This window comes from Hippopotamus amphibius, chromosome 11, assembly GCF_030028045.1.
Source record: "Hippopotamus amphibius kiboko isolate mHipAmp2 chromosome 11, mHipAmp2.hap2, whole genome shotgun sequence".
Lineage (NCBI taxonomy): Eukaryota > Metazoa > Chordata > Mammalia > Artiodactyla > Hippopotamidae > Hippopotamus > Hippopotamus amphibius.
In genome coordinates this window covers 27,371,964-27,398,362 of record NC_080196.1, presented here as the reverse complement: position 1 = coordinate 27,398,362, position 26,399 = coordinate 27,371,964, and the positions used below count along the sequence as shown (strand labels likewise).

At 41.1% G+C, this 26,399-nt stretch overlaps 1 protein-coding gene across 1 annotated transcript in view; it reads right to left on the bottom strand.

Annotated features, from left to right (window-relative positions):
- Nucleotides 1-26,399, bottom strand: part of PKHD1 (PKHD1 ciliary IPT domain containing fibrocystin/polyductin) — a 443,114-nt gene that overhangs the window by 366,299 nt on the left and 50,416 nt on the right. The window contains exons 28-34 of the mRNA XM_057700365.1: nucleotides 25,175-25,310; nucleotides 20,401-20,596; nucleotides 19,634-19,701; nucleotides 16,467-18,059; nucleotides 14,466-14,609; nucleotides 9,584-9,803; nucleotides 1,910-2,060 (exon numbers count right to left, since the gene is read on the bottom strand). Coding sequence (XP_057556348.1) covers nucleotides 1,910-2,060; nucleotides 9,584-9,803; nucleotides 14,466-14,609; nucleotides 16,467-18,059; nucleotides 19,634-19,701; nucleotides 20,401-20,596; nucleotides 25,175-25,310 — 2,508 coding nt within the window. The remainder of the gene's footprint in view (nucleotides 1-1,909; nucleotides 2,061-9,583; nucleotides 9,804-14,465; nucleotides 14,610-16,466; nucleotides 18,060-19,633; nucleotides 19,702-20,400; nucleotides 20,597-25,174; nucleotides 25,311-26,399) is intronic.

The following is a 26,399-nucleotide window of genomic DNA, read 5'->3' as shown; positions in this document are numbered from 1 at the left end:
ACTTATGGTTACCAAAGGGGAAGGGGGAAAGTTAAGTATTTAAAGATGACAGACATGTAAGCCTCCAAAAAACTCAAAATTAGTCTTTGAGATGATGGCAAATCCAATGAAATATAAGTGAAATGATCTGGTCATAGCAGCAAGCACAACAGAGAAATGATCCTGTATCATTTTCTCACACTGAGACTAGCAAATGAGCATGGCAAACCGGACGTTTACTGTGTGTGAGGTGCAGTTCATGGTGGCTCACATGCTAGAATCCTCACACCAACCCTATTAGGTGGGTACCATCATTATCCCCACTTTACAGATGAGAAAACAGATGCACAGAAGGGCTAAGTTGCCTGAAGGCCCCGCAGGGAGCAAGTGATGTATTCCAGCCCCAGCAGTCCAGCTCAAAGCCCATGCCTAACCCCCATGCTACCTGCCTCTCCCTCCCCGTCACCGGCATTTGCTCGGCTGTGCACCCCAACAACCCAGCTTATTCCCCAGGAGGAAACTGAGGCCCAGAAAGGCTTAAAGACTGCTCAGTGTCCCATGGCTAGTCTTCAGCCCACTGCTCTCTTTCTACAATTTGACACTAATTCAGCAGCCTCGCTCACTACAGTAAACCTTTGAGTCATCACTGCCAGCCAATGGCTGAGAAGTAGCACGGGTGGGAAGAGGAGGCTGCGATTCGGGGACCACAGTGCTGCAGATAAAGAATTAAAGCTGTCAACACACTGAAAGGAAGAGGTGAATTGGAGAGGCAGGACACAATGAAGGAAGAAGCAACAACCCTGTGCAATCTCCTGAAGTTTCCGGAAAGGGGCGTGAGAAGGCTGGGCGGTCATAGGATGGACAGGGAGACCCTGAGGGATGGGAAAGCAGACAGGGAAGAGCTGAGAAAGGACAGAAAAATCACGATATTTGTAATAGTATGCATTTTCAGCACCAGCCCAAAAGTTATAGAGAAACATGCCTCGCGAACCAGGAAGTACAGTTTGGGACCACAAAGTCTTCACGGGAGCGGCATTCACGAGAGGATCTCAGATAGTGTGTGGCACTTAATAGGCGCTCAATAAACATTTGTTCCAATAAAAGAAACAAAAGAGAAAGATCTGAGGATCGCTTTCATAAAGAGAAAGACACCTGAGGGAGTAGGTGCTCGATAAATATTATTTTTTATCTGTGTGCCACGAGAAGCCTGGAGAGTTGTAAAAGATTATCTGATATATTTCCAAAAAGCCCCTCACCTCTGCTATCAATGTTCGAAAATTCCCTGGGAGGCTGTGGAATCTCTCACAGGGGACTTTTGTTTGTTTGTTTTTCTCACAGAGAACTTCTAAGGACCCATTCTTACAAGACCCACTTGGAGGGGTGGCTAAGATGATTTAAAATGGATGGGTGAGGGAGGGAGGCTGGACCAGATGACCCAACAGACCTTTTCCCTCTTAGTCCCTGATTTCCACGGCATCCCCTCAGAAGTGGAAGTTTCCTCTCTGCTCTGCACAGCACAGAGATGGGGCCAACAGACACAGCCATCCCACCAACTGAAGATGGCTGAGTGATTTGGAAACCTTCCAGAAGGGCTCAGTTAAATTGTAGGCCATTTATTTCATGGAGAAATAAACCACAGAGAGCTTCTTTCAAACATGCTCGCAGAAAGCAGGACAAAATGCTGAGATTATCTGCTCAGAATTTGCCTTAAAAGAGCCAGGCAGCACTCATTTATTTTTGAGAAAATATATGATTAACCATAGTTAACTATGAATTCAGATGCTGTGCATTAGACCAGCTTCTCAAAGTTTGAGAGCATTTAATATTATATATCGCTGCCATTTGGCCTAAATTGTTTTTTTAATGTACACAATATTACAAATTTAATTTGAGCTGTTTGAATCAGTCTGTAAAAAAGATTTGATTATACCTGAGTGTTCTGGCCCCGGCTTTTCCGTATCTCAGTAATCTTGGCGGTAATTGGCTGATTAGGCGTCTCACACTCCATCTTTGCCTCAGTTTCCATGGTAATGGTACAGGAGCTATTATAGATGAGAACTTCATCTCTTTCCACTTTAGGGCTGAAACGAGAGGGGAGGTTAAATGGGGTGTCATCAATCTTAATGAAATGCAATTATTTTTACTCTTATTAATCATTGCAAGCCATTAGCTTGTGGCAACTACAGGCCACCATTTGTCAAATTTTGCAAATTTCTGTAATTTTGTTTCCATTCTTTTATTGTTTATTTGTTTTCCCTTTATCTGCACACCCTGCAATGAAAATGCACATGGTAAATATCTTTCACTGAGGCCTTTCTCTTTTTCAGATCTATCAGGAACATTAGCAAAAGCTTCTCCAAGCCTGACCAAACAGGCAATGCACAGATAATACTTCCCGTTCCAAAAATGGAAGCAAATGTTGGGAATTTTTTTTTCTTTTCCCTTTCCCTCTTCCTGTTCTTACACTCGGTGTTGGGGGAGTGAATTGCCTGAATCCCCCTAGGGCAGATGGAGAAATTGGATAACCCACACAACTGGCTAACTGGTCCCTAATTCCAACTGTGAAAAAATGAGCTCATTTAGGCTTTCAATTCCCTCTCCCCAGCTGATGGCAATGAGGCTCTGTTGCTAGCAGTGGAACATTAACTTAGTAAATTAATTAAACTTACTTAACAGCCCAGACTAAGGAGATTCGATATATGTGCCAGTTATACTACCAGCCACTCACTTTAAAAGTCCTCTTGCTTTAAGGAGAGAAACCAGACTGGATTTAAAATGAAAAACAGCAGTGTAGCATTACAGAAAGTCTAAAAATATGTGGTCCAGAGGGGAGGAGAGCGTGGAGGGTATTGCAGGGTACTGCCCCCAACAGGTGTGATATTTACTCAAGAATAATCCTGGCTTTAGGCATTGTTGCAACTAGCTCCAAGAATATTAGTAACAGTAATGCATGATGTTTTACACTTTTTAACAATTTCATATGTATGATCTCATTTCAGCCGGTAGAGTAGATAGAGGCATAAGAAACGTAACCCAAAGGGATCCAGGGATTTACATAGTCAAACACAAAAGTAAGGCAGTTCCAAGTTGAGAATTCCAGGGGTCCCATCGCCTAGAGCGGTACTGCCAAGTCTTGAGATACTGATGGAACATCACCACGAAGACGGCAGATCCCATGGGAAGACCAGGATTGGTGATGAAAAGGGCAAGAGGTCACTGCTTGAGAAACTATAAATCATGTCCAACTAGAACATCTTTTTTCAAATCAATGTCGGAATGGTTTCTTCCACACTTTGCTAGAAATAATGAGCAGGATAACTACCACATCTACTTAATCTCCCCGTCCTCATGCTAAAATATTCCCAGCCCAGTTTGGCTGGTCACTGGGGCTGTGGCCTCCCATTATCCAAGCCTTCCCCGCCACAGCACCTAATACTGTGTTCATTTTGTAGCCCCTAAGCTTAAACTAAGATGGTGGTGAACTCAAAGTCTCAGAGCCACAAGGACCTGAGGATTTCACCGTGCTGCATTTGTTCAGTCAATTTTCTGAGAAGTATTAGCATGCAGAGCTGAGGCTTGAAAGCCGACCAGCTAGATTTGAACGCCTGAGCATATATTTACCATCTATCTGATGTTGTTGAAGACAAGACGCTCTAAGCTTTGGTTTCCACGTTTATAAAATAAAGTTATTAATCATAAGGAACCTGTTTTAAAGAGGTGTTGGGGGGAACGGAGCAAAATGAAGTCTACAAACGGATCTGTCCAGAATCTGGTGCAAGGAAGTGTCCAACAAAGTCAGTTCCTGCTATAGCTTTGGGTGGTAGTGACATAGGTAGTATTATTGTTGAAATGTCAGTGTGGGAATTTACAGTCATTGTTGTTGTAGGTCGTCTCACTGATGTAGACCCATTGCTCAAATACATTTTTTAAAATGTTTATTTATTTGGCTGCATTGGGTCTTAGGTGTGGCACGCGGGATCTTCGTGGCATGCGGGATCTTTCATTGCGGCGCGCGGGCTCTTCATTGCAGTGCACAGGCTTCTCTCTAGTTGTGGCACACGGGCTTAGTTACCCCGCAGCATTGGAATCTTAATTCTCCCCATCCAGGGACCAAACCTGCATCCCCTGCATTGGAAGGCAGATTCTTAAACCACTGGACCACCAGGGAAGTCCCTCAGATACATCTTGAATCTGAGCCTGTAATGTAGCTACACATTCATTTAGCTGAGCCATCGTCCAAGGGGTAGACAAAGCCACAGGATCAACACGGCATTTGCTCCTGGAGTGTCAGTTGCACTCAAAGATTCAGAAAAGAAGGGAAAAGTAATTTTTAACTTTTAAATTAAAATGTAGTGTAATATTTAGATAACATATGATAACATTTGTAGAACACAAAACTCACATGGACTTAAATAAAACACCTGATTTCAAAGCAACTTGATGTTTGTGCCAGGGCACTTTGGGCTTTGCAGCTAGACCCTTTGTTTTGCTACTGGGGGTGGGGGTAGGGAAGCTGCTAGAATAGTGTAAGAAGCTCTCCATCACCATTGCCATCATAAATCTCTTATAAAAGCATCAGAAAGGAAATGTAGTTGGTTTCCACACTATCTCATTCCTTGTGAATCGGTTCCCAGGTTGCTACTTCCATTTCTAAAGGCTCACAAACCATCTGGTTAATAATTCATTCTGGAATTTTGTCAGGGATAACACAAACTTAGTTGTCTACATTTCCAGAATTCCCCTTAGTCTGCTTCTTAGGCAAGGAAAAGGATATCTGCCTGTTACCTCTCTCTGTTCCGTGCTCCCCTCTCACGTTCATTTCCAGCAGTGGATCTTCACTCAACGAGCAGAGTTTTTGTACTCACTAGGTGATGATCTGGGATACTGACTTGAACTCAAGGGAAGGGGTGGCCGACCTTTCCTTTACAACCTTTCTTAGTCTTGGGCTTCCACCTCCTAATGAGCCTTCTTCCTCCCGTTCTTCCTCCCGTTCTTCATCAGCAAAGATTAGAGTAAAACCCTGCCCTCCTTTCATCTGCTTACAGAAATGCCTTCCAGTTCACAGTGGATTGTTCCATTTTGCTAGTGACTCCAGAAACACAATATACATCACCTGCCATCGGAAGGTCACTCCGGCTGACCTAGTCCTAGACCAACTAAACAAAGGCTGTTTCTTCCGCAAGTCCCCCAATATCTGATCCCCCAGTAGAAGGCCCTGCTGATATCTGTCAATACTGTAACAAGGGTCACTGTGGCTTTCCAGGCCATTCCAGGAGGAGACAGTCTGTTTCCCTGCAGTTGCAGGCACACAACAGAAGAAGCAAATGTCACAGTGGGGCCACTTATCTTCCTGGGAAAGACTAGTGACCATGGTGTGGAAGGTCCACCTCCTTGCCACCTCTGTGATGTCACATAGGCCTGGCCACACAGCATCCCTGCCTCTGCCTCCCACTGTCCTGGGTCTCCAGGCTGCTTCCCACCCTGTGTGCCTTGCATCTGCTTCCCAGTAAAAGAATAAAGTGAAAAAAAATCATGTTCTTCTTGGTCTTAAAAAGTTAAATCCCCTTTCTGCTAGCTTAGACTTTTTCACAACCTTTAGCTCATATTTCTTTTTTGTCCCTGATGATCTAACTAGAAATTTTTTTCATTAAAAAACCATCATCAAGATAAGCAGAGACACCACGATATCAAAAATGGACTAACATTTGCAAAATTTCAAAGTTTCTTAATAATTACTATGCCATGCTTTCTTCCACAATCATCCTATGAATTACGGAGCACAGCTGGACAAATTTAACTATAGACATATGTGTACATAGAGAGATACACACGTGTACACACAAATATTTATGTTGAAGGACTGTGGTAAGAATATTTGGTCCAAACGGTGGCAGAAAGAGTTCTAGAACCTAAGTTTCTTGAGTCCCAATCTACTGCTCTTTCAGTAAGTCTGATCAGGTCCAAAAGTAAGCAGATAATCTCCTTGTACGCACTCTCTAGGGTAGGCAATAAAAACACATGCTGTCATTCTGTCTCCCTCACTTAGTCTGAAACTGCTTCCTATGTCTCAAATCTCCTGGACCCTCACAGCCCAGCCAAGGCTCCTGTCACTGATGCCAAAGACACAGCATCGTGCTGAGTACACAGAGTCAGAAACCTTGGGTTCCAGTCCTGACACCACCAAGCTTGGCTGTGTGATTTTAGAAAGATACTTAGTCTGTTCTTAGAATAGAATCAAACTCCTTACTATGGACTTCAAGGACTTAATACTTCCCTGAAATATTACTCAGCCATAAAAAGGAATGAAATTGAGTTATTTGCAGTGAGGTGGATGGACCTAGACCCTCTCATACAGAGCGAAGTAAGCCAGAAAGAGAAAAATAAATACCGTATGCTAACTCATATATACGGAATCTAAAAAAATGGTACTGATGAACCCAGTGACAGTGCAAGAATAAAGATGCAGATGTAGAGAACGGACCTGAAGACATGGGGTGGGGGGTGAAGGGGAAGCTGGGAGATGAAGTGAGAGAGTAACATTGACATAAACACACTACCAAATGTAAAATAGATGGCGAGTGGGAAGCTGCTGCATAAAACAGGGAGATCAACTCGAGGATAGGCGAGGACTTAGAGGGGTGGGATAGGGATGGTGGGAGGGAGTTGCGGGAGGAAGGGAACCTAGGGATATAAGTATAAATACAGCTGATTCACTTTGTTGTACAGCAAAAACTGGCACAACAGTGTAAAGCAATTATATTCCAATAAAGAGCTTTTAAAAAAAATACTTCCTGAGCTCATCTCGAGGCACTTTTCTTCCTGCTTACTGTACTCCTGTCCTTCTGGCCTCTGACAGTTCAAGAAACTTGATGGGTCCTTTGCACTTGCTGCCCCCATTGCCTGACTCTCCATAATGACACTTGCCCTTAGCTCAGCTTAAAAGACATTTCTTCAGAGAAACCTCCTCTGAGTTGATCCAGTGATCCCACACCTGGGCATATATCTGGAGAAAACTTTAATTCAAAAAGATACATGCACCCCAATGTTCATTGCAGCACTATTTACAATAACCAAGATATGGAAGCAACCTAAATGCCCATCGACAGATGAATGGATAAAGACAGTGTGAGATATATAGATATAGATACAGTGGAATATTACTCAGCCATAAAAAAGAATGAAATAATGTTGTTTGCAGCAACAAGGGTGGACCTAGAGATTATCATACTAAGTGAAGTAAGCCAGACAGAGACAAATATGATTTGATATCACTACCTACTGTATAGCACAGGAAACTATGCTCAATATCTTGTAATAATCTGAAAGGGAAAAGAATCTGGAAAAGAATATATATATATATGTTATATATATATATATTATATATATATATATATATCTATATGAATCACTTTGCTATACACCTGAAACTAATACAACATTGTAAATCAACTATACTGCAACTTTAAAAATAACAAAAAATAAAATAAAAAAGAAAAGAAACAAACAAACAAAAGCAGTCTCCATCATTTTCTATCACTTTTTAGCCCTTATCACAACATGTGATCATCTCGTTTATTGTCTGGCCTCCTCCTCTACCCTAAGGACAGGGACCCTGCATCTCATGCACCTTTGAGTCACCAGCTCTTGGCACAATACCTGGAACATAACAAACACTTGATAAATACTGGATGGACGGATGGTTGGTTGGATGGATGGACGGACAAACTTGGTATTTATTTGCCACAGATATGAATGTCTGCCTTTGCTAAATGACATAAAATCCATAGTGGTAGTGGCTGACAGGGGGGTAAACCATTTAATGGAAATGGGTTCCTTGCAAAGATCCTGAAAGCAGTTCTCTGGGTTCACAAGCATAATCTTAAGAGGAACCAAGGTAAGCCATTTAGCACATGATTTTCCTAGCACCCCTTGTATAATTTATAATGTGTTTTCTGGTTATTAAATTAGTACATATTCACTGAAAAATTACATAAAAACTCAGTGAAGAGGACAAATATGATCAGTCAGCCCCCTAGGGATAGGCACTATCGGCGTTTCGGAATACATTCTTCTGATCTTTTTCCCGATCACCTGTTGTGACACATGCACATGTGCTATAAACAGCATCAGGATAACACTGATGCACTATTTTGTGACCTGCATCTTTCACTCCTCAATATATTGTGAGCATTTCCCTCTTTGGTTAAATATTCTACATCATGGTTTTTCAAGGTTTCTTAGTATATTATTGCTTGGATTCATTCTTTATTACTAAATGTTTGCTTCATTTCAACTTGTTTTGTTATTATAGCTAAAGCTTCAAAGATGATAGTTTTTCACAAATGTCACATGTTTCTAACTGCTTTCTTAAAATCCTGGAAGTGAAATTGCTGAATTAGAGTACAAAGAATTATAAGATTATTAGAACATATTGTCAAATAATATTCATAGGTAAGGGCATAGCTTTTAATGGGGTCGGGGCTCAGTTGCCTTCAGCCGCCTCCTGGAGTGAAGGGAATGGAAGAACTCGAAAGAATAGTTTGGGGGCCAAGATAAAGTTGTCAAATTCCAGGGAGCCAGGATCAGCTGACATGTACTTGTTGGTACCCAGCATCAGTGAGCTGAGATCCGATCTCCCCTGAGCACCACTTCTAGCCCCCGTTTCCTATGAGACCAAAGCAGGGTTCTCCCCGCTCTTCCAGAGAACAACCCCAAGAAGGTCTTCTCTCCCTCTAATTAAACCCAAACCCCTGGTGGCAAATTCAGTCTAAACATGGGCTGTCTTAGGACATCAGAAAGTCCAACTGCTGTGGAAAGGGCTGGTTCTTGCTTTCCCTCTGGGTAGATGATCTTGTTTGGTTTTATTTTTTAATGGAGAAAAAGGCCTTCGTTAAATAATCAGATGTAACCACTCTACCTAGATAAGAAATAAAGAGGGACACAGGGCCACATTCCGCCCTGAAATATCACACTTCACAGGAAAGGAGCTGCTTGCGGACACGAAGGTCATCCAGAGTGACCAACATGGCCACACTTTTTTAAAAATGTGTTTAGAAAAGGGGGTTTTACCTGGAAAGTTGTGGTATTTACTTGTTGGTTTTTTAAGTTCAAAAACTCCTTATAAGCTTATGGCTTCTAAATCCTAGATCTACAGTCCTTCGGCCCATGCATCCCCCTCTGCTTTTGAATAAACATTGTACAATCTGCTGGATTTCTCTATGACTTTTTCTCATACTTGTGAATCTGTTTGGAAAGAAAAGAAAAAGGAAAGGGGAAAAGAGCCTTCTGTTTTTCATAATGTCTAATCTTTTTCCCCATTGGCATTCACCAGATGTTGCTTTGGATAGGAAGATAAATATTAAAATCTAAGCAAGAACAAAGCGGGCTGTTTACTGGGCAGATTTTTCAGATGTTCTCTTGAACACTTGAAAAGACAGGAGACGCTTTGATATGCAGGCTGGCTGGAATCCACAATGGAACGGTCCCTCCAACAAGAGCATTGGCCCCGGGGCCATGTCCACACAGCCTGCAGCTCCTGAGGACTGCATTAGTCCACAGGCTGCACATTTGTGGGGACAGTCAGGGAGGGAGAGGACCGGGTTACCTGATAAAGAGGCCTGAGAACGATGGAAAGACGGACCCTGTCCAACGATCTTGTGCAAAGAGGCATCGGGAACTCTCTTCACAGGTGTAGAAATAAGGCCATGATTCGGACAGGCTCTCTGTCCCCACGGTGACAGTCAAGTCACACTGCAGGTAGCTGCAGCGGGAGGCCTCACAGTCCTCCTCCTCAGGTCTCAGGCCACACAGGAAAGCCAAGGATGCTGCAGGTAACAGTCACCATCGAGTTAGGTAAAAACCACAGAAAGGACTGAAGGCCTCATTTTGCTACATCCACAAGCCCACGTGTTGTCCCTTGACCAACAGGAAAATAAACTTAACCACTTACTCTTCTCAAAAGCATATTATGTATACATAATACATATAGAAGAATATAAATCGTGTTTTTGTAAAATATGAATTATCCTAGTAAGAAAAGCTCATGTGAACGTACCATAAGTTCAACCAACATAAGGTCTAACACTGTCGAGATGCTCTCCAGTCTATGTGCTCCTGGTCCAGTGTACCCACTTCCTCCTCATTCTCAGAAACAACCACTTGCATTTTTTAAAAATATTTGGGTTGGCCAAAGAGTTTGTTTGGGTTTTTTTTCCCCAAACGAAATTTTTGGCCAAGCCAATAGTTTTCTCGCATGAGTTTGTATCCTAAACAGAAGATTGTTGACTTTTACTTCTTTTTGAACTTGAAAGGATAGACTACATGACATAATATTCTTTGACCTCCTTTCTTCACCCGATATTATGTTTCCAAGATTTAGCCATGTTATCACACGTAACTGTCCTTCAAACATTTTCACTGCTGTTCTACACTGCATTGTGTGAAAGTACTACAATATATTTACCTATTCTGTCATCAGTGGACTTTTGGGTATTTCCCAGGTTTTGCTACTGCAAACATGTATGGAATTTTCTCTAGGGTTTATGCCTCTAAGAAAATTGTTTGTTCACTGGGTAGATGCAAGTTCAACCTTACAAGACAGTGCCATATTGTTTCCAATGTGGTTGTGCCATTTTACTTTGCTACCAGCTATATTTATGAGCTGCAAGTAATCCACATAATTGCCAGCACTTGGGATTATCAGACTTAATTTTGGCCAGTCCAGTGAGTATACAACAGCATCTCATTGTGGCCTTAATTTGCATTTTCATCATTACTTTTTAGGTTGAACAATTTTTTATACGCTTAGTAGTAACTCATATTTTCCCTCCTATGAAATTTCCATTTCTGTCATTTGCCCTTTCCTCTATTGGAATGCCTGTCTTTCCCTTATTATTTGTGTTCTTTTTATGTTCTGGGTACTAATCCGACAGAGGTTATATGCTTACTAAAACCTTCTCTAGGTTTGTGGCTAGACTTTTCACTTTCTTTATGGGATTTCTTGATTAACAGAAGCTCTTGATTCTCATAGAATTATGACTATTAACATTTCATAAGGAAGAAAAGCAATGATTTGAAGCCTTCTGACCCTGAGACCATTTCTTTCCAGGTCATGAGACACAATGTAAAAAGCATCACCAAGGCAGACTGGCAATAACCTTTAACAGGAGGATGAACAAGTCTCTATGTGAGATAGTTTAGGAGCAGCTCTGCCTGAAAACCTTAGTAAAATAGACAAGAAAAAATTTCTCTAGCCTTCTACCTCTGCAGCTAGCTTGTTCATGCAGGTACATAACACATGTTATCAAGGGCTATGGGCTTGAAGCTAAGATGCCTGCCTACATCACAGGGCTGAATGTGGCAAAGGATGAGACAAGTACATGAAAGGGTTAGCCTTTATTCAATCGCACACAAATAGTATTATTATTGCCAGTACATTCCAAAGCACCAGACACATAGTAGGTTCTGTGACTGTGTTCCCAAAGAAGTACAGCAATTAAAATGTCTGGAAAGTAAGACTCTCATATGGATAAAGGAAACATGAGAACTTTCCAGCTAGTAAGCCCTGGGGCAAATAAAAAAAGGCTTAACACCTATAAAATAATGAACTCATTATGGGTGATTAGGTGGATGCAAATTGACAAGGTGGATTATGAAATGTGCCCAGCACTGGGGATCAGAATCCCTGGATTTTACTCAAGGTTCTACCATGAAATAGCTGTGCAACCTTAATCACTTTAGCTTTTCACACCTCATGGAAAAGTCAAAGTTTCTATGAAGGAGTCATGTGGTATAATTCAAGATATAAAAGGAAACCAAAAGACCAAGGATCTTGCTGATTTTAAACAGAGTATTAGACTGACAAGATGCTTCAGCAACCTATCATATGAAAAAGGACAATTCTTCTTTTGATAGAAGTACAATTTGGGGGAAAAGTAAAGACAAATGATCCCAAAGGCAGAAACAGGACATTTTTAGAGCTCCACCTTTTGTAAATTTTATTGAAGTATAGTTGATTTACGATACAGTATTATGTTAGTTTCAGGTGTACAGTAGAGTGATTCTGTATTTTTACAGATTATACTTGAAAAGCTCAGAAGAGAAATAACAAAATGTTTGCCTGCTGTAAAGTTTCTGATGCGGTAGGTCCCAAGGATTTGCATTTCCATCAAACTCCCAGGTGCTGCTACTGTTGCTGTTCCAATAATATTTTTTTCAGTAGTTCTCAATAATAACATCATTGAGAAGCACTGTGTTAGAAGGTCTAAAATTATTCAGCTTTCCCAAGAGCTGCCAGATGATTAAGGTTGAAAAAAAAGTAGAGTTGGGAGCGTCAGTTAGGTAGAAGGATGGATATCTCTGAGACAGGCAATTGTGAACTTGTAGTGGTCACTAGTGGGAAAGTGTCCACTAAAAACTCTTTTAAAATATAATAGATTCTTAACAAAATTGGTTCTGTGCAATCCTCTCTGAAAGTAGAGGAATTATTAGTAGTTTTTAATAATTTCTGAGACACATCCCTTTGACACTTTGATGTCCGTTATAGATCTGCTTCCTGGGGGAAAAAATACACAATCATATTCTCAAAATGTTTTATCCAATTTCAGGGATTCACAGAATCCCCAACTCCCATCCCGGGTCTTAAGTAAGAAACCAATGGAGTTGGATTTCATTGCTTCCCCTCCATCTTTAGATACTGTACTTAAAAGTCATTAAAAATACTTGTTTGTTAGTGAAAAAGGAAAATAAGTCAAATTATCCTTTTCCCTAAATGAGCGGCCCTTGAACAATCAATGAGAGTTTGCTGACACCTAGTGGCAAGAGTTACAGCTTCTTACTTATGTTTTCCTCTTTTAAAAATTAAGGTATTTTGAGAAGTCTTTTTCTAAATTTAATCAAATATTTTAAAATATAATAATTTATTTTATTCCTTTCCTATGAGTTATAAAACTCCCAATAACACAACTTACCTGACCCTGAAACTTCATTGGGTTTTAGTTTGTACTTCTGGCTGAAACTAGATGTCTTGAAATAATAACAAGGAGTTGATTAATTTAAATAGTGTATATGTGAAAACCAACCCCCTCCAACCCCCCCAAAAAAAAACTGTAGCAGTATTTGTTAAATATTAGGACCTAGACATGAGGAGAATTGGTTCTATGTTTCCAACATTTCCCAATTCCCTTATTTATTTCTTTAATCAAACATTAATTTTGCATGTCCCCTAAGCCAGGACAGTTCTATGCATAGGAGTTAGAACAGAGAAAGTAACAGACATATTAAGTTTTCTACAATATCCTAAATTTCCTATTGTGGAATCTCAAGCAGAATAGATCTCACGTCTATGATATTCTGCTTAGATACATGATAATAATAGGACACTCAATTTCTAGCATTTTAAACAAGGATTGTTTCTCCTCGCCCCTCCTTTTCCTCCTCCTCTCCTTCCTCCCACTCCCGCTACCACCACCACTCCTCCTCCTCCTCCTTCTGGTCTAAGACAGTCCAATGTAAACTGCCATCACAATAGTATTATCCATCACAGAATTTTTGTCCAAACTCAGATGAAGTGATGCATTTTATCATTGTAAATCTTTCTCCCACATTCAAGTTGAAGACACATAAATTAGGAATATAACAAAGCGTTATACAAAAAATATGAGTGCAAATGATTTTTAAGTGCACAGTTATAAGATCTCTGATTATGCAAACCAAATAATCACCTGGCTTAGCTGACCTTGTAGTGATAATAGCAATTTCATCCCTGAGACTTATTTTTCTGAAGCTTAGTGGGTACTTAGCATGCACTGTGAGCCCCATCTTGGAAATATCAAAGCTTTGCACCTTCCATCCTAAACCCTCCACCCAACAAAGACACAGCTTCCCGTGCCACAATTTACATAGTAGCTACAAAGCTTAAAGCAGTGAGACATCATGGTGTTTTACTGAGTGAGGGCTCAGGTAATTAATTACCTGGACTTTACAGAATAAAAGGATAATGTTAAGGTTGGCCCTTTTCCCTATATTAAGATTCAAGACCTGAGTACACTAAGCCAAGATGCAAGAGATCTCCAGCTGGACGGTCTAATCCCTTCACTAGGAACTCCAGAAAGAAGGCAGACGTTTTCAGCAGCTCCACCTCAGAACAAGACCGAGAGATTGTTTTCTCCACGATGCCTAGGCTGTCACTGAAACTAGTATTCACAACTCAGAACCGCTTTCTCCATCATCTTACTACTGCCATCAGGAACACAAGTGATAAACTTTTGTTGTCATCAAGAGGACAAAAGGTATTATCAATCATCTTAATAGGCAGTCCCCAATTCTAACCACCATTTTAGATGGGGATCAGAGAAATTTTTTTCCCAGGAACACATCGAAAAATTGAGTCAATACAGCATTAATTGCCAAAAAAAAAAACAGAGTTAACCAAAGTATGTCATTTTCATACACACTCTTTAGAAAACAAATATGGCATTTTTACTGACCATGCAGGGGCAGAACCAAGCAGCTGAAGGAAGACACTGTGGCGTTAGCCAAGACTTGGCAGGGAGCACCGCACACGGCAGCTGAGATGTTCCTGGGAGAAAATCCTGCTCCAGACACGTGCACGAGCCTTCCACCCAGGCAGCCTTTGAAGACAAAATGACGAACTCACCATCACAGAGGCAAATCCCTTTCTCTACTCAAAATTCAAACCCCTGCTTTCCAGCTCCCCTTCGTTCTTTCTATGCCTCCTGAGTCCACACAACTGGCCTTAGATCCCCAGTTCTCTCCATTTCCTCTCACTAAGCTCTGGACTCCAAAGCCTGGAGCCCTTGTTCTGTCAAACCCGAATTATATTCACCAACCTATAAAACATGCAATAATTCTTATGTAGAAAAATAATGCTTACATATAGTTCTTAAGCTTTTTATACAGAAGAGTATAAAATGAAAGTAAAACTTCCCCTACTTATCTCACTCCCCAGAAGTAGCCATGTATAGATTTCTTGTGAATCCTTCTAGAATTTTCTAAGCATATAGTTTTTTTAATACAAAGGGATCATTCTATATATAGTATTCTACAACTTTTTTTTAAGTTAGAAGTATAGCATAAACATTTTTCCAAGTCCATATATGTAGATCTAGCTCATCGTTTTAATAGCCACTTAGAATTCCATTATATGATTATGCCATAACTTATTAAGCAATTTTCCTATTGATTGATAGTTCCATAATTTCTCATCTTTTGCTGCAATTAGGGATGCTGCAATGAACTATATACTTATATGAGTAAAAATGGTGCAAATTCTTAGAAGTGGAATTGCTATGTCAAAGGAAAAGTAAGTTTTTAATTTTGATGAACATATTGCCAAATTTCTTTCCAAAATAGTGTTGCCCCAGTTTACACTCCTATCTGCCATGTAGGAAGAATGCCCGTCTGATGGGTAAAATCATGACAATTCTTAACAGACAACATGTTTTGCTTCAGTCTGAGAGCCAATAAAGGAAAATGTCAGCTGAAGTCTCCGATGTGCAGAGACCTCTAGTCCACACTAAGATAGAGGTCCAGCTTCTCCTGCCTTCATGTCAAGTCTAGGTGATTCTTACACAACCACCTGACAAACTTTTTGCTTGGGTGCATTCTTACCTCTGCTCTCTCACCATAAAAATTATGAATTCTTAGAGAGTTGATAGGGGGACAAGGGAGCATTCGGCCCCAAATTCTTTATCAAATAAGAAAGCTGAGTCTTAAAAGTTACCCAGCTAAGACAGTGACAGACTTAGGACCAAACCCCAATCCACATAGCATGATGCCCACCTGAGACTGGACACATTTGTTCCAAGAAATGGCTTGGTTCATACTTCACCAGTCTAAGATCCTGCTTCCATAATTTCTTCTAAATTTTCTGCATCACAATCACATTTGAGCTATCTCAAGTTTAGTAAGACATTAAGCGGAGAGAAACCCAAACCATCATTGGAAGAAAAGGCAAGGCAAATTGCAATAGGCAAGGCAAATTGCAATATACCTAAAAGGAGAGAAAGTTCAACCAACGCAATCGTACTGCGCAATTGGCCTATTATTGGTGGAGTGTGAATTTGTCTGTGAAATAGGACAAAATGATAAAAATTAATCATATTTAATAAGTTTAAAACAATTCAAATTGGCAGATAGGTCTAAAAATAGATGAAAACATTTATGCTCTACTTGATCAAATTATGAGCTCTTACAAAATGGTATTATTTAATTTAAAGCACAAATTAAAGCGGCTTAATGCATCAAATTAAAATACAATCAAACACTTAAATAATATGCACAAGCTCCTCGATAAAAAACAAAGCCTCATAAATGGAGCATGACAAAGTTTTAGGAGGAAGCTGGGACTGTAAGAGACCAACCGGCTTCTCTCTCCTGTCGTTCAGACTGATGCTGATTTCCTACCTCGTAGAGTAGGCACAGGAGCTACTGATCTACTTATATAAAGAAAGCTCTACCTGACTTACCAAAGTTCTCGGTCACTGCTATAACAGTCACTCTGGATGTGAACACCAGGACAGATGAGGCCCACCCTCTCGAGCGGTCATAACCTCTGACTTGGTACTCTCCGGCAGGAAGGGATGGAACTACACACTGGAGAAGGGTATGGTTGCCAGAGACACCCACACAGGGAGACATCCCAATAAAAATGTCAACATTCGCAGCTCCTGAGATCCGGGCCACCGAAAATGTTAAAACGTCATCAGTCTGAGAAAAAGAGAGCAATTCGGGGGTGAAAGTGTCACTGTAACCAATGACACCCACCTGGTAGGAAAGTCCATCTACCTCTATGTCCAGGGCAATGGAGCCGTTCCCTGCAGGAACAGTGCACTGGATGAGCTCAGAGCTGAGGTTCACAGTCAGGCAGGCCTGCTGGCCAACGTAGACTAACGTGGAGTTCCATCCCCTCAGGGCTGTGCCCTCCAAGGTCAAGAGGCCTCCACCCTGGAGACTGAAATTCTTGGGGAAATAATGAAATACTTGAGGCAAAATGTGGAAGTGTCTGGAAGCGTTACCAGAGCAAGCATACCCGTATCTTGTATGAAAAACTGATAGGGAGTGGGGTCCTGGGAACAAGTCACTGATCCGGCATGCCACGTGGCTTGTATTAAAGAAAGTCACAGTGCAAGGAAGGCGATCATCTACAAACACCATTGGCTCATCAGCCGCAGTACCTAACCGCTGACCCCTAATCAGCACCGTGGTCAGAGACCCACTGATGTTCGTGGTCCAGGCGTCCATGACAGGAGTTGTGTCTTCACGCAAGAAAAGACTGCAATTCCCCTGACACTCACTGGGCAGCCCGTTAACCAGGACAGTGACGTTCACGGTGAAGGACATGCCAGGCAACGGGTCACCCACCGGGGTAATCCGGCAGAGGACCGTCTGGTCCCCCAAACTCAAAATCACACAAGTGAAAGGACCCAAGAGGTCAACCTGAATGGACCTCCTGCTGGAGTTGAGAGCTGAGCCCCTCACCGTGAGGACTGTCCCTCCACAAGTGGATCCGTGTGTTGGGGAAATGGCTGTTATCTGAGGCGTCACCACAAATTGCTGGGGCACCGCAGACACATCAGCAAACCCCATCTGCCTCTGACGTACTTGGAGAGGATAGATGCCCGCCTCCAAACTCTGAAGAGGGAAAGCGCACCCAGACAGGTTTGTATTGCTCCTGGGAGACTGGGTCTCTAGATCACAGCTCAAGTTCCCCAGAAGGACCACTGAGTTGGAGAGATTCTGTCCTTCCACATAGAGCCTCAGGCTGTGATTCGTGACTTCTCCTCTCATGGCAGTGACCACTGGTGTTGCTGCCGCTTCATAGGTGAAGGTGAAGCCCTTCCCCACCAGGCTCGGCGAAGCTCGGTGGGGGAAGTGCTGGCTGCCAGCCCAGACCTCCACAGGGGCTGGGGCACCAGGCGGCAGGGGGGCTGGCGGGGTCTCACACCAGATGTTTGTCTCTGTTGAGCTCACGATGTCACAGGACCGATTGCCCACAAGCACCCAAACCAAAGCTGGGTCCCTGCTGAACCCTCTTCCTGTGAGGCTGAGGATGGTTCCACCTAAAGCACAAATATTGAGAACAAAACTGAAAAGCTGATGTTTCAGAACTAGGAACTCACAGCAGCTGTGTGAGCCCCAGCACAACTAAGTGGGGGGGGGGGGGGGGGAGCGGTAAGTGTTAGTAAAATTATTTCACCTCACCCCAGCAGTGTTAAAGTGTGATCATTTTGGCAGGAGTCAGATGGGCTGACATTCACATGATAGTAAAACAATATAAATTGTTCTATAAGAACATAATGTTTAAGACAAAATTTTCAAGTATATTTATAGATCCTAGAAACCACCACCTCTATCAACATGGACAGTGATGAAAAGTCAAATTTCTTGAAGTGCTCTTGTCATCTGCTACATTATCTTACATGTTAGTCTATGTTATCCTATATATTAATATGTAGAAAAAGCATATGTATATTTCATATATACATATACAATTTATATATTAATGAAAAATCAAATTCTTTAGTCTTCTTGTCATCTGTTGTATCATCTGCCCTATTATTTCGTATTATTCTCTATATAGAGTATATGTATATTGTTCTATATATATTCAACATACACACTGATGAAAAATAAAATTCATTGAAGTCTTCTACTTACCTTCTATATTAGTCTATATAACATTCCAGTACTCCATATATCATGTAGTCATATGTGTATTTGTATCTGACATATCAAGAGCCAAGGAAACTGAAACATGCTTGTAATGTGGCTGCTATGTTCATAGACATTGTCTCACTTCTTAGTTGAGGGACAATCACATCCTATCCTCAGGACAGGGATGGGAATAAAGTACCCCTTATCATCACCAAATCAGTGGTATAGCCAAGCAGCTTTAAAAAGGATTGTACTATGTTCAAAAAGAATAATGTGTTGTTTCATACACTATCACAATGATTACCACATGCAAATATATAGCTTTCAATTTTTTCTTAAAATGAATAGTTCTCTATATCTCTCTATTTGTCCTGTCCTGACATCTCCCTTTTTGGCATTTGTGTTCCTGACTCCGTCTGGTCCTTCATCCACATCCCTAGAGCAAGTGAAGATGTTAGAGTCAGCCCTCCTCTCCTTGGATATACAGTATCAAAAAGGCTAACACAAGAAGCTCTTCCATTGTTTTCTACTGGTTTTTTTTTTCACTGAAGTATCATTGATCTACAATATTGTGTTCGTTTCAAGTATACAGCAAAGTTATATGCACTCAAGATGTGCCACTTTTTAGATCTTTTTTTCATTGAAGTATCATTGACCTACAATATCGTGTTCGTTTCAGGTATACAGCAAAGTTATATGCACTCAAGATGTGCCACCTTTTAGATGTTTCAGCCTCCTTCCATTAGAAAAAAAGAAAACCAGGCATATCTCCTTTTCCTAAAAATTCTTTAATTTCTTGAACTCACTGGGCTAAGGAATCCTGAGTTTAACACCCTCCAAAGCATACCACTCAGTTCCCAGGGCAGGGGAAAACACCTCTCCCTGCAGCCCCATCTCTCGTCTCACGAGAAACAAACTCTGAATATCCAGGTAGTAGACTTGCTGAATAAATGATACCAGTCAAGTCAGAGCCACTCACCCATAAGGGACCCACAGCAAGGCTGGATGTTGAAGACTTCTGTGATGTACTGGATGTGAAGATCCACCCTACAGAAAATGGGGAGGTGGTCATGAAATAACTGAGTCAGAAAAAAGAGAAAAGAAGGCACAAGACAGCAGAGATGCATGTATTGGGGGAGAAGAAGAGAGAATGAGGGCCGAGATGGAGAGCATGGGTGAAGGGCACTGCCCACCAGAGAAAGAGGGAAATGGTGGAGAAGAGAAGCAGTGTGGGACATTTTCCTGCTCCAATATCAGGTGGGCACATCAGCCTCATAGAGTTTAGCTGCTTTCTGGAATGAAGCAAGGGAACTTCTGGAGAAGTACTGGGCAGAAGGACTTCATGGCAAAGAGGACCAAGCATGGCTTGTGCAGTAATTGAAGCCATTTACTCAAAGCCCAAGACACCATATTATTTAAGATCTTAGTGAAATCACAGTCTTTTAGTAAGCACAGACTCCTCCTCCTCACATAGAGATGCCCATCCCACCCCAACCCAACCAAGAGATATGACATCTCAGTTCCAGAAAGTTCTCCTTTCCCCAACTAGTAAGCCAAAACCTGGTCTTGAGAGTGAACTGTCCTGTAGGGTCTCTAAGATTTGTTCAAATTTTAGGATCCTCATATGTTCATCCCTTAACTTCAAAAGAAGAAGGAAAACTAAAGACCTAAGTCAAAACTGGAATTTCTCAACTGAATCGCTAGACCATCAATAGACCTCAAATGAATGGCAAGAGTCCACCTCACCCTTGCGCGTGAATGCAGACCCCATTGATGGAGACTGAGATTCCGTGGAGCCCAGGGGGCAGTGGGGGCAGCACCACCTCCAGTCCCCGAGCCGTCTGAGCTTGGACCCGAGCTCTTGTATCCCCAATGTGGACTTGTGCCTCCAAATCTGTGAGGTTCACCAGCAGGGTCATTCCAATGGAAAGGGTCTCGCCTCCTGTGTTGGAAAGAATCCATTAGCCCCTATGAAGTGGATCTCTGGCTTCAACTGCTTATTCAATTCTAAGACTATCTTTCCAGATTAAACATGTGGTCAGCCCTGTGCATGATACTCTGATTAAGAGTTTTGATGCCAGGAATTCCCTGGCGGTCCAGTGGTTAGGACCTGGTGCTTTCACTGCCAGGACTGAGTTTGATCGCTGGTCAAGGAACTAAGATCCTGCAAGCTGCGTGGTGCGGCCAAAAAAATAAAATAAAAATAATTTGAAAAGACTTTTAATACCAACAATTTTTTTCATGAAACTTCTTACAGCAACTCTTTTAATGGAGCTACAGCCTATAACCTCAAGGGCATAAAAAGCAAAATTGTCAGGACAATTGTACTCAAGAGGTGCTAATTCACCTCCATGCAAAGGCAAATCAGGTAGTTAAGATGGTCTCCATAACCAGAAAATAACACCCCACATCCTCTTTTTTAGCCTCTACTTTCCTGAATATAAAAGTCTAAAGCTCTGTCTTGATTATGCACTGAGCCCAGTAGCAATGCTATATATGAGTGCAGTCATTCACAGTTACAGAGCCCTTTCAACCACATTATCCCGTTTGGCCCTCACACTGTGCTGATAAAATATGCAGGGCAGTTAGCAGGAATGGCGTTTTGCTTTTGAGGAAACTAAGGCTCAGCAGCCCAGGTCTCAGAGCTGACTAATGGAAATGTGAGGGCCTGAGCCCAGTCTTGTAACTCAATACATTTTTAGTTTATTAGCAACTCTACTAAAATGCCATGTGTATTATGCACATTTCGTTTTATCTCAAATATTTATTGAGTATCAAGAGGAACATGCCACAGGGACACAAAATAAGTGAAACATGGACCCTGCCCTCAAGGACCCTCCAAAGTTAGTAAAATAGGTGCCAAAAAAGCTTCAGTACAAGACAAGCCATGAAGAGGTGAAAATTAAGCATTGGGTTGTTCAAATCAGAGCAACCATCTGAATATCAAAAAAGGCCCTGTGGGCAAGATGGTGCTTGAAATTCAATCTGAAAGATAAATCCCAAGAGGGAGTGATAGAGAGTAGGGGATTTACAATTTGATTTTAAAAACTTCACAATTTTACCCAAAGCTTTGCCTTTTGTGGCAACTTTTCATTGAACCACACGGTGGCTTGGAGAGAAGGGAAGGGAATTGGGTGACTTTCTGGAAGACCAGGAACATGTGAATACAGGTAAGGATTCTATGGGAAGAAGGCAAGTTGAAGGTGGTTCTATGGCTGAAGGTGAAGAAAGCCAATCCCAGGGAATCTCTACTTAATTCCAAAGACACTGGAGACCTCGAAAGGTCCCTAAACAAGGAAAAGATATGACTGAAGCTATTCTTCCAGACTATCAGATCAACCAAAGAGAGGGGAGAGGGGAAATCCAGTCTGCAGACAACTTGATTCTTAACAGGGGCCAGAAATCAAACCTGCAACAGCAGGAGTGGAAATAAAGATACTTACCTTACCTGCGTCTCTGTGTGCCCACAGAGATACATCTTGGACTAAAGCATCTCTAAAGCTCCTTTAGCCAGGAATGTTTGAGAACTACGACAGAGCTGGCATCTCTAACATGGCACAGCCCATTAGAGAAGGAGGAGAAAGAGGTTGCTTGAAAAAGAAATGTCAAAGAGGGATTGTGGCATGTTAAGAAAACGGTGAATCTACATTCAATCCCTTCCTCTGTTATTTAACTATCTTGTGACTTTGAACAACTCATTGTGGGCTTTCAAAGCCTTGGAATTTTCATCAGTAAGATAGTAGCAAAGCCCACCCCATATGGTTTGTTATAAGGATTAAGTTAGATGTCCTAGGACAGCCTCTGGTATAGCACAGCCCTCAAAAAGCCTCAATTAATTTCATTTTCTTCCCTGTTCCACATCCTCTTTGCTTCTTCCTGTCTTCCCAACTTCATTTCTACTGTGAAGTCTGAAGCCTCAGTGTAGGGAGTGTGAAGATTTCAGCACTGACTGAGGAAAAGACGTGACCACGAGGTGGCCATACAGAATGAGCTTTATATGAGTGGTGCTGTGACAGGTTCCATAGGTGGGGAAATCTCCAAGCAGGAGACCTTCTGGAGGCATCAATCAGAAACCACCACCCAGAAGAGGAGGAAGGCAAGGGAACTCCTGGGGTAGAAAGAGATCAGAGAAGTAGCTTATGTGTCCCTCACATAATGAGCCACTCAGCATCCCAGGGAGTAGTTTCTGGGTCCGAGAGCTTTGCAGGGCGGCAGTGGCTTTGAGTCCTATATAGCCCCCAGGTTGATCATATCCATGGCTATCAGATGCTGAACACAGTTTTGCAGAGTATGTAAAGTAGACAGGCTCTAAAAGGTTAAAAATCTGCTTTTTGGGGCTATATTTAAAACAATTAGGTGTGTAAGAATTTGAATCTGGCATTGACGGACTTTCCAGATAATGGATCCTAGCCTGCTGTGAAGAAGGAAACCACACAGGGCTGGGCTTCCCCTGGTAGCACAGTGGTTAAGATTCTGCCTGCCAATGCAAGGGACATGGGTTCGATCCCTGGTCCAGGAAAATCCTACATGCCGTGGAGCAAGGAGCAACTAAGCCCATGTACCACAACTACTGAGCCTGCACCCTAGAGCCCATGAGCCACAACTATTGAGCCCATGTGCCACAACAAGTGAAGCCCGCAACACCTAGAGCCTGCGCTCTGCAGCAAGAGAAGCCACCACAATGAGAAGCCCACACACCACAAGGAAGAGTAGCCCCCGTTCACTGCAACTAGAGAAAGCCTGCACACAGTAATGAAGACCCAACACAGCTAATAAACAAAAATAAAATTAATTAATTAATTTAAAAAAAAAAGAAACCACATGGGGCCAGTGTAGAGAAGCCATCTTTGGCCCACTTATACAACACCCAGTATCTGGCAGAATGATGGTGCTCACTTGAAGAAAACATTTATTGAGTGCTTATGCCTGGGCTAGGTATTTTTACCTATTGATACTTTATCTCCATTTTTCCCAATAAGCTTGAAAGACTTATTCCTACCTAATAATTGGAGATACTAAAGATAAAGGAAGTTAAGTATCTTGCCCCGGGAGTGGTTGAGTTGGGATTCATTCAGATCTAGCGCTGACAGCAAAAACCACACTAATGGTCCCTCACATAAAATTCTTCCTCCTCCTCCTCCTGCCCCTCTTCTTCTTTTTCTGATTTCGTCTTGGCTCTGTTGTCATCATCAGCATAAGCATCTCCTGGATGGAGATATGTAGCCCTCTAACTTTCAAAAGAACCTTTCCCAATAGGGTACCACTCACTGTGGGTTTTATAACATGTTCTTCTTTATTCTGCCTGTAGAAAGATCTCAACGCAAGTGTAAATCCTGCAAATAATGCATCATGTTGTATATATCAATAACATGAACTCCTTGGGCTCTTGGTCAATTGTCAAGCTAATCCGAGATGCCTTTGAGGCACTGATGCAATGTATTTATTCTTTTCATTATAGGTGGGAAATTTTATTAAAAGCCAAAATCACTGAAATCTGAATAGAACACGGAGCTCCCTCCTCCCTTTTCTACTTCGTTGGGAAGAATCTATACCACTAAGGAATTTTACACACTTTGGTCGCCTCAGGCAGCAAATTCTTCTTCTGCACTATCTGAGCTGAATAATATTGAGAAGCTAAAGGACACCTCCCTTTATTTATGTACTCTCGAGCAATGGAAGATGAAAATAGTACCAGAAAAATTGAGCCCAGGCTGTTTCTTTGGGAAATTTGATGGTCTTGTATAATAAACCCTTAGACATGTCTGCCGTAAACTCTGTCATCTGGCATACAATTAACCAGAACACAGTGCTGCCTACTACTTTTCCAAATCTATATGGTATGATGTGATAATAAATTGTCATAATTCCATCCTGTCATATCATCTGAATCGTCAAAGAAAGATTAAATCATTTCATGTAGTTGGATGCTAAATAATCCACTCTATATATACATGTCGCTCAAGGAACAAGTTAATCAGAATATACCATTCTCTAATTATATCAAATAACTGCTATAATAGGACCTGCTGCCCTAAATACTATTTTACGGCAGACTATAAGTGGCTGCATGCTTGGAATCTGCAACCAGACTGCCTGAGTTCAAATCCCCACTCTGGTACGTACTTACTCTCTCTGTTCCTTAGTTTCCTAATCTATTAACTGAAGCTAATAATTCTATAAATTAATGACAAAGATTAATGTCTATTATATGTCTGTGCTATTATTGTTGGCACATAGTAGGTACACAATAAATATTTACTGAATTTTTACCTTTGAATTCCTATGTCATTTTCAAGATAGAAAGGGACTCAATTTTACCTTATATCTCTTTAGATATAAGGAGATTTATTCGATGATGGCTAAGAGGAGAAAATGGCTAAGAAAAGTCTCCAGATTTTCAGAAAAATAACTTCCACTCAAAATATAATACTATCTTCAATAAAATTAATAGGCCATCGTTTGCCTTTTTACACAATTAATGGTCTAAACTGGAAAGATCCTGCAGGATCAAATATTTTACCTGCTATGTTGCTTCTGTTTCTGCTGAGAGACACAATTACTGGATTTAAAGAGGAGACATATGTAAATGCCATGGGAAGAACCACAGAATGGTCCCCTCTGATCACAGTCACATTCACTATAGGTCCATCTTCCCCCTGAAAAATTAATTTTTAAAATCAAAACTCTGTAAATAATACTGACTCAAGCAAAGTCCATATAGAATTAGTTTAAAGGGTTAATTTCAAGAAAATTGTTTTTAAAGAATATATTTGCTACTTTCAAGTTTGTTTCTTTCTCTCTGTCTCTCTGTCTCTTTGTGTCTCACACACACACACAGAGACAAGTGCTTAGAATAGGCAAGTGCGGCATCTAACAGATTAAAGAGTAAGTAAGAACGATTTGCAATTAACACACCAATTGGTTCTGCAAAAAAAAAAAGGCAATTTCAAATAAACATCTATATCTAGCTAAAATACCCATCAAGTGTGAGAATACTTTCAGACATTTAAGTTCTCAGAAAATTTCCCTCTGGCATTTTCTTTCCTGGGATATTTCTTAAGGCTATTATCTTATAAAATAAGCAATAACCAAAAAAAGATAAAGAAACTCCAAGAAATAGTGAATCTACTCAGCAGAGCAGTCAAGGGAAATACTAGGATGAAACCTGTAGAAAACACCTAGAAAACACCAAGTTAGATTGAAGCAGGAGAAGAGGGAGCTTCAAGAAAAAAGAGCAACTGATACAAGCAAATTTTTTTAAAGATAGAGGATTTTTATTATAAGGAAGACATGTAAAAGAAACTCTAATAAAAAGACAAAATATAAAAAATATATATATTACCTGATTCTTCCAGTATCATTCAAATAGTTTAATAATGTAAATATCATTTATTGATTTACCAAAAATTGTTACTGTAACTATATTAAAGGAATTGAAAGTGGTTGTTTCAGAAAGGGCGACTGAAGAATGGGAAGTGAGGTGGGAGAGAGTATGACTGTTTTACTATTTTCTTTTGAACTTTGCATGTATTGCTTTGTTCAGTTAAAAGTTGGCTTACATAATGTTTATTCTCTCTAGTAAAAAAATTCAAACAGTACAAATTTTACCCATTAAAATGGTAAATATATACTAAAGTGCTGATACACAATATTGGCCAACCCACCAGAAATCAGACACCCACACAGTGATGGTGAGAGTATTAATTTAAAAGGAGTTTCAGACAACTGGATACCCACGTCAAAAG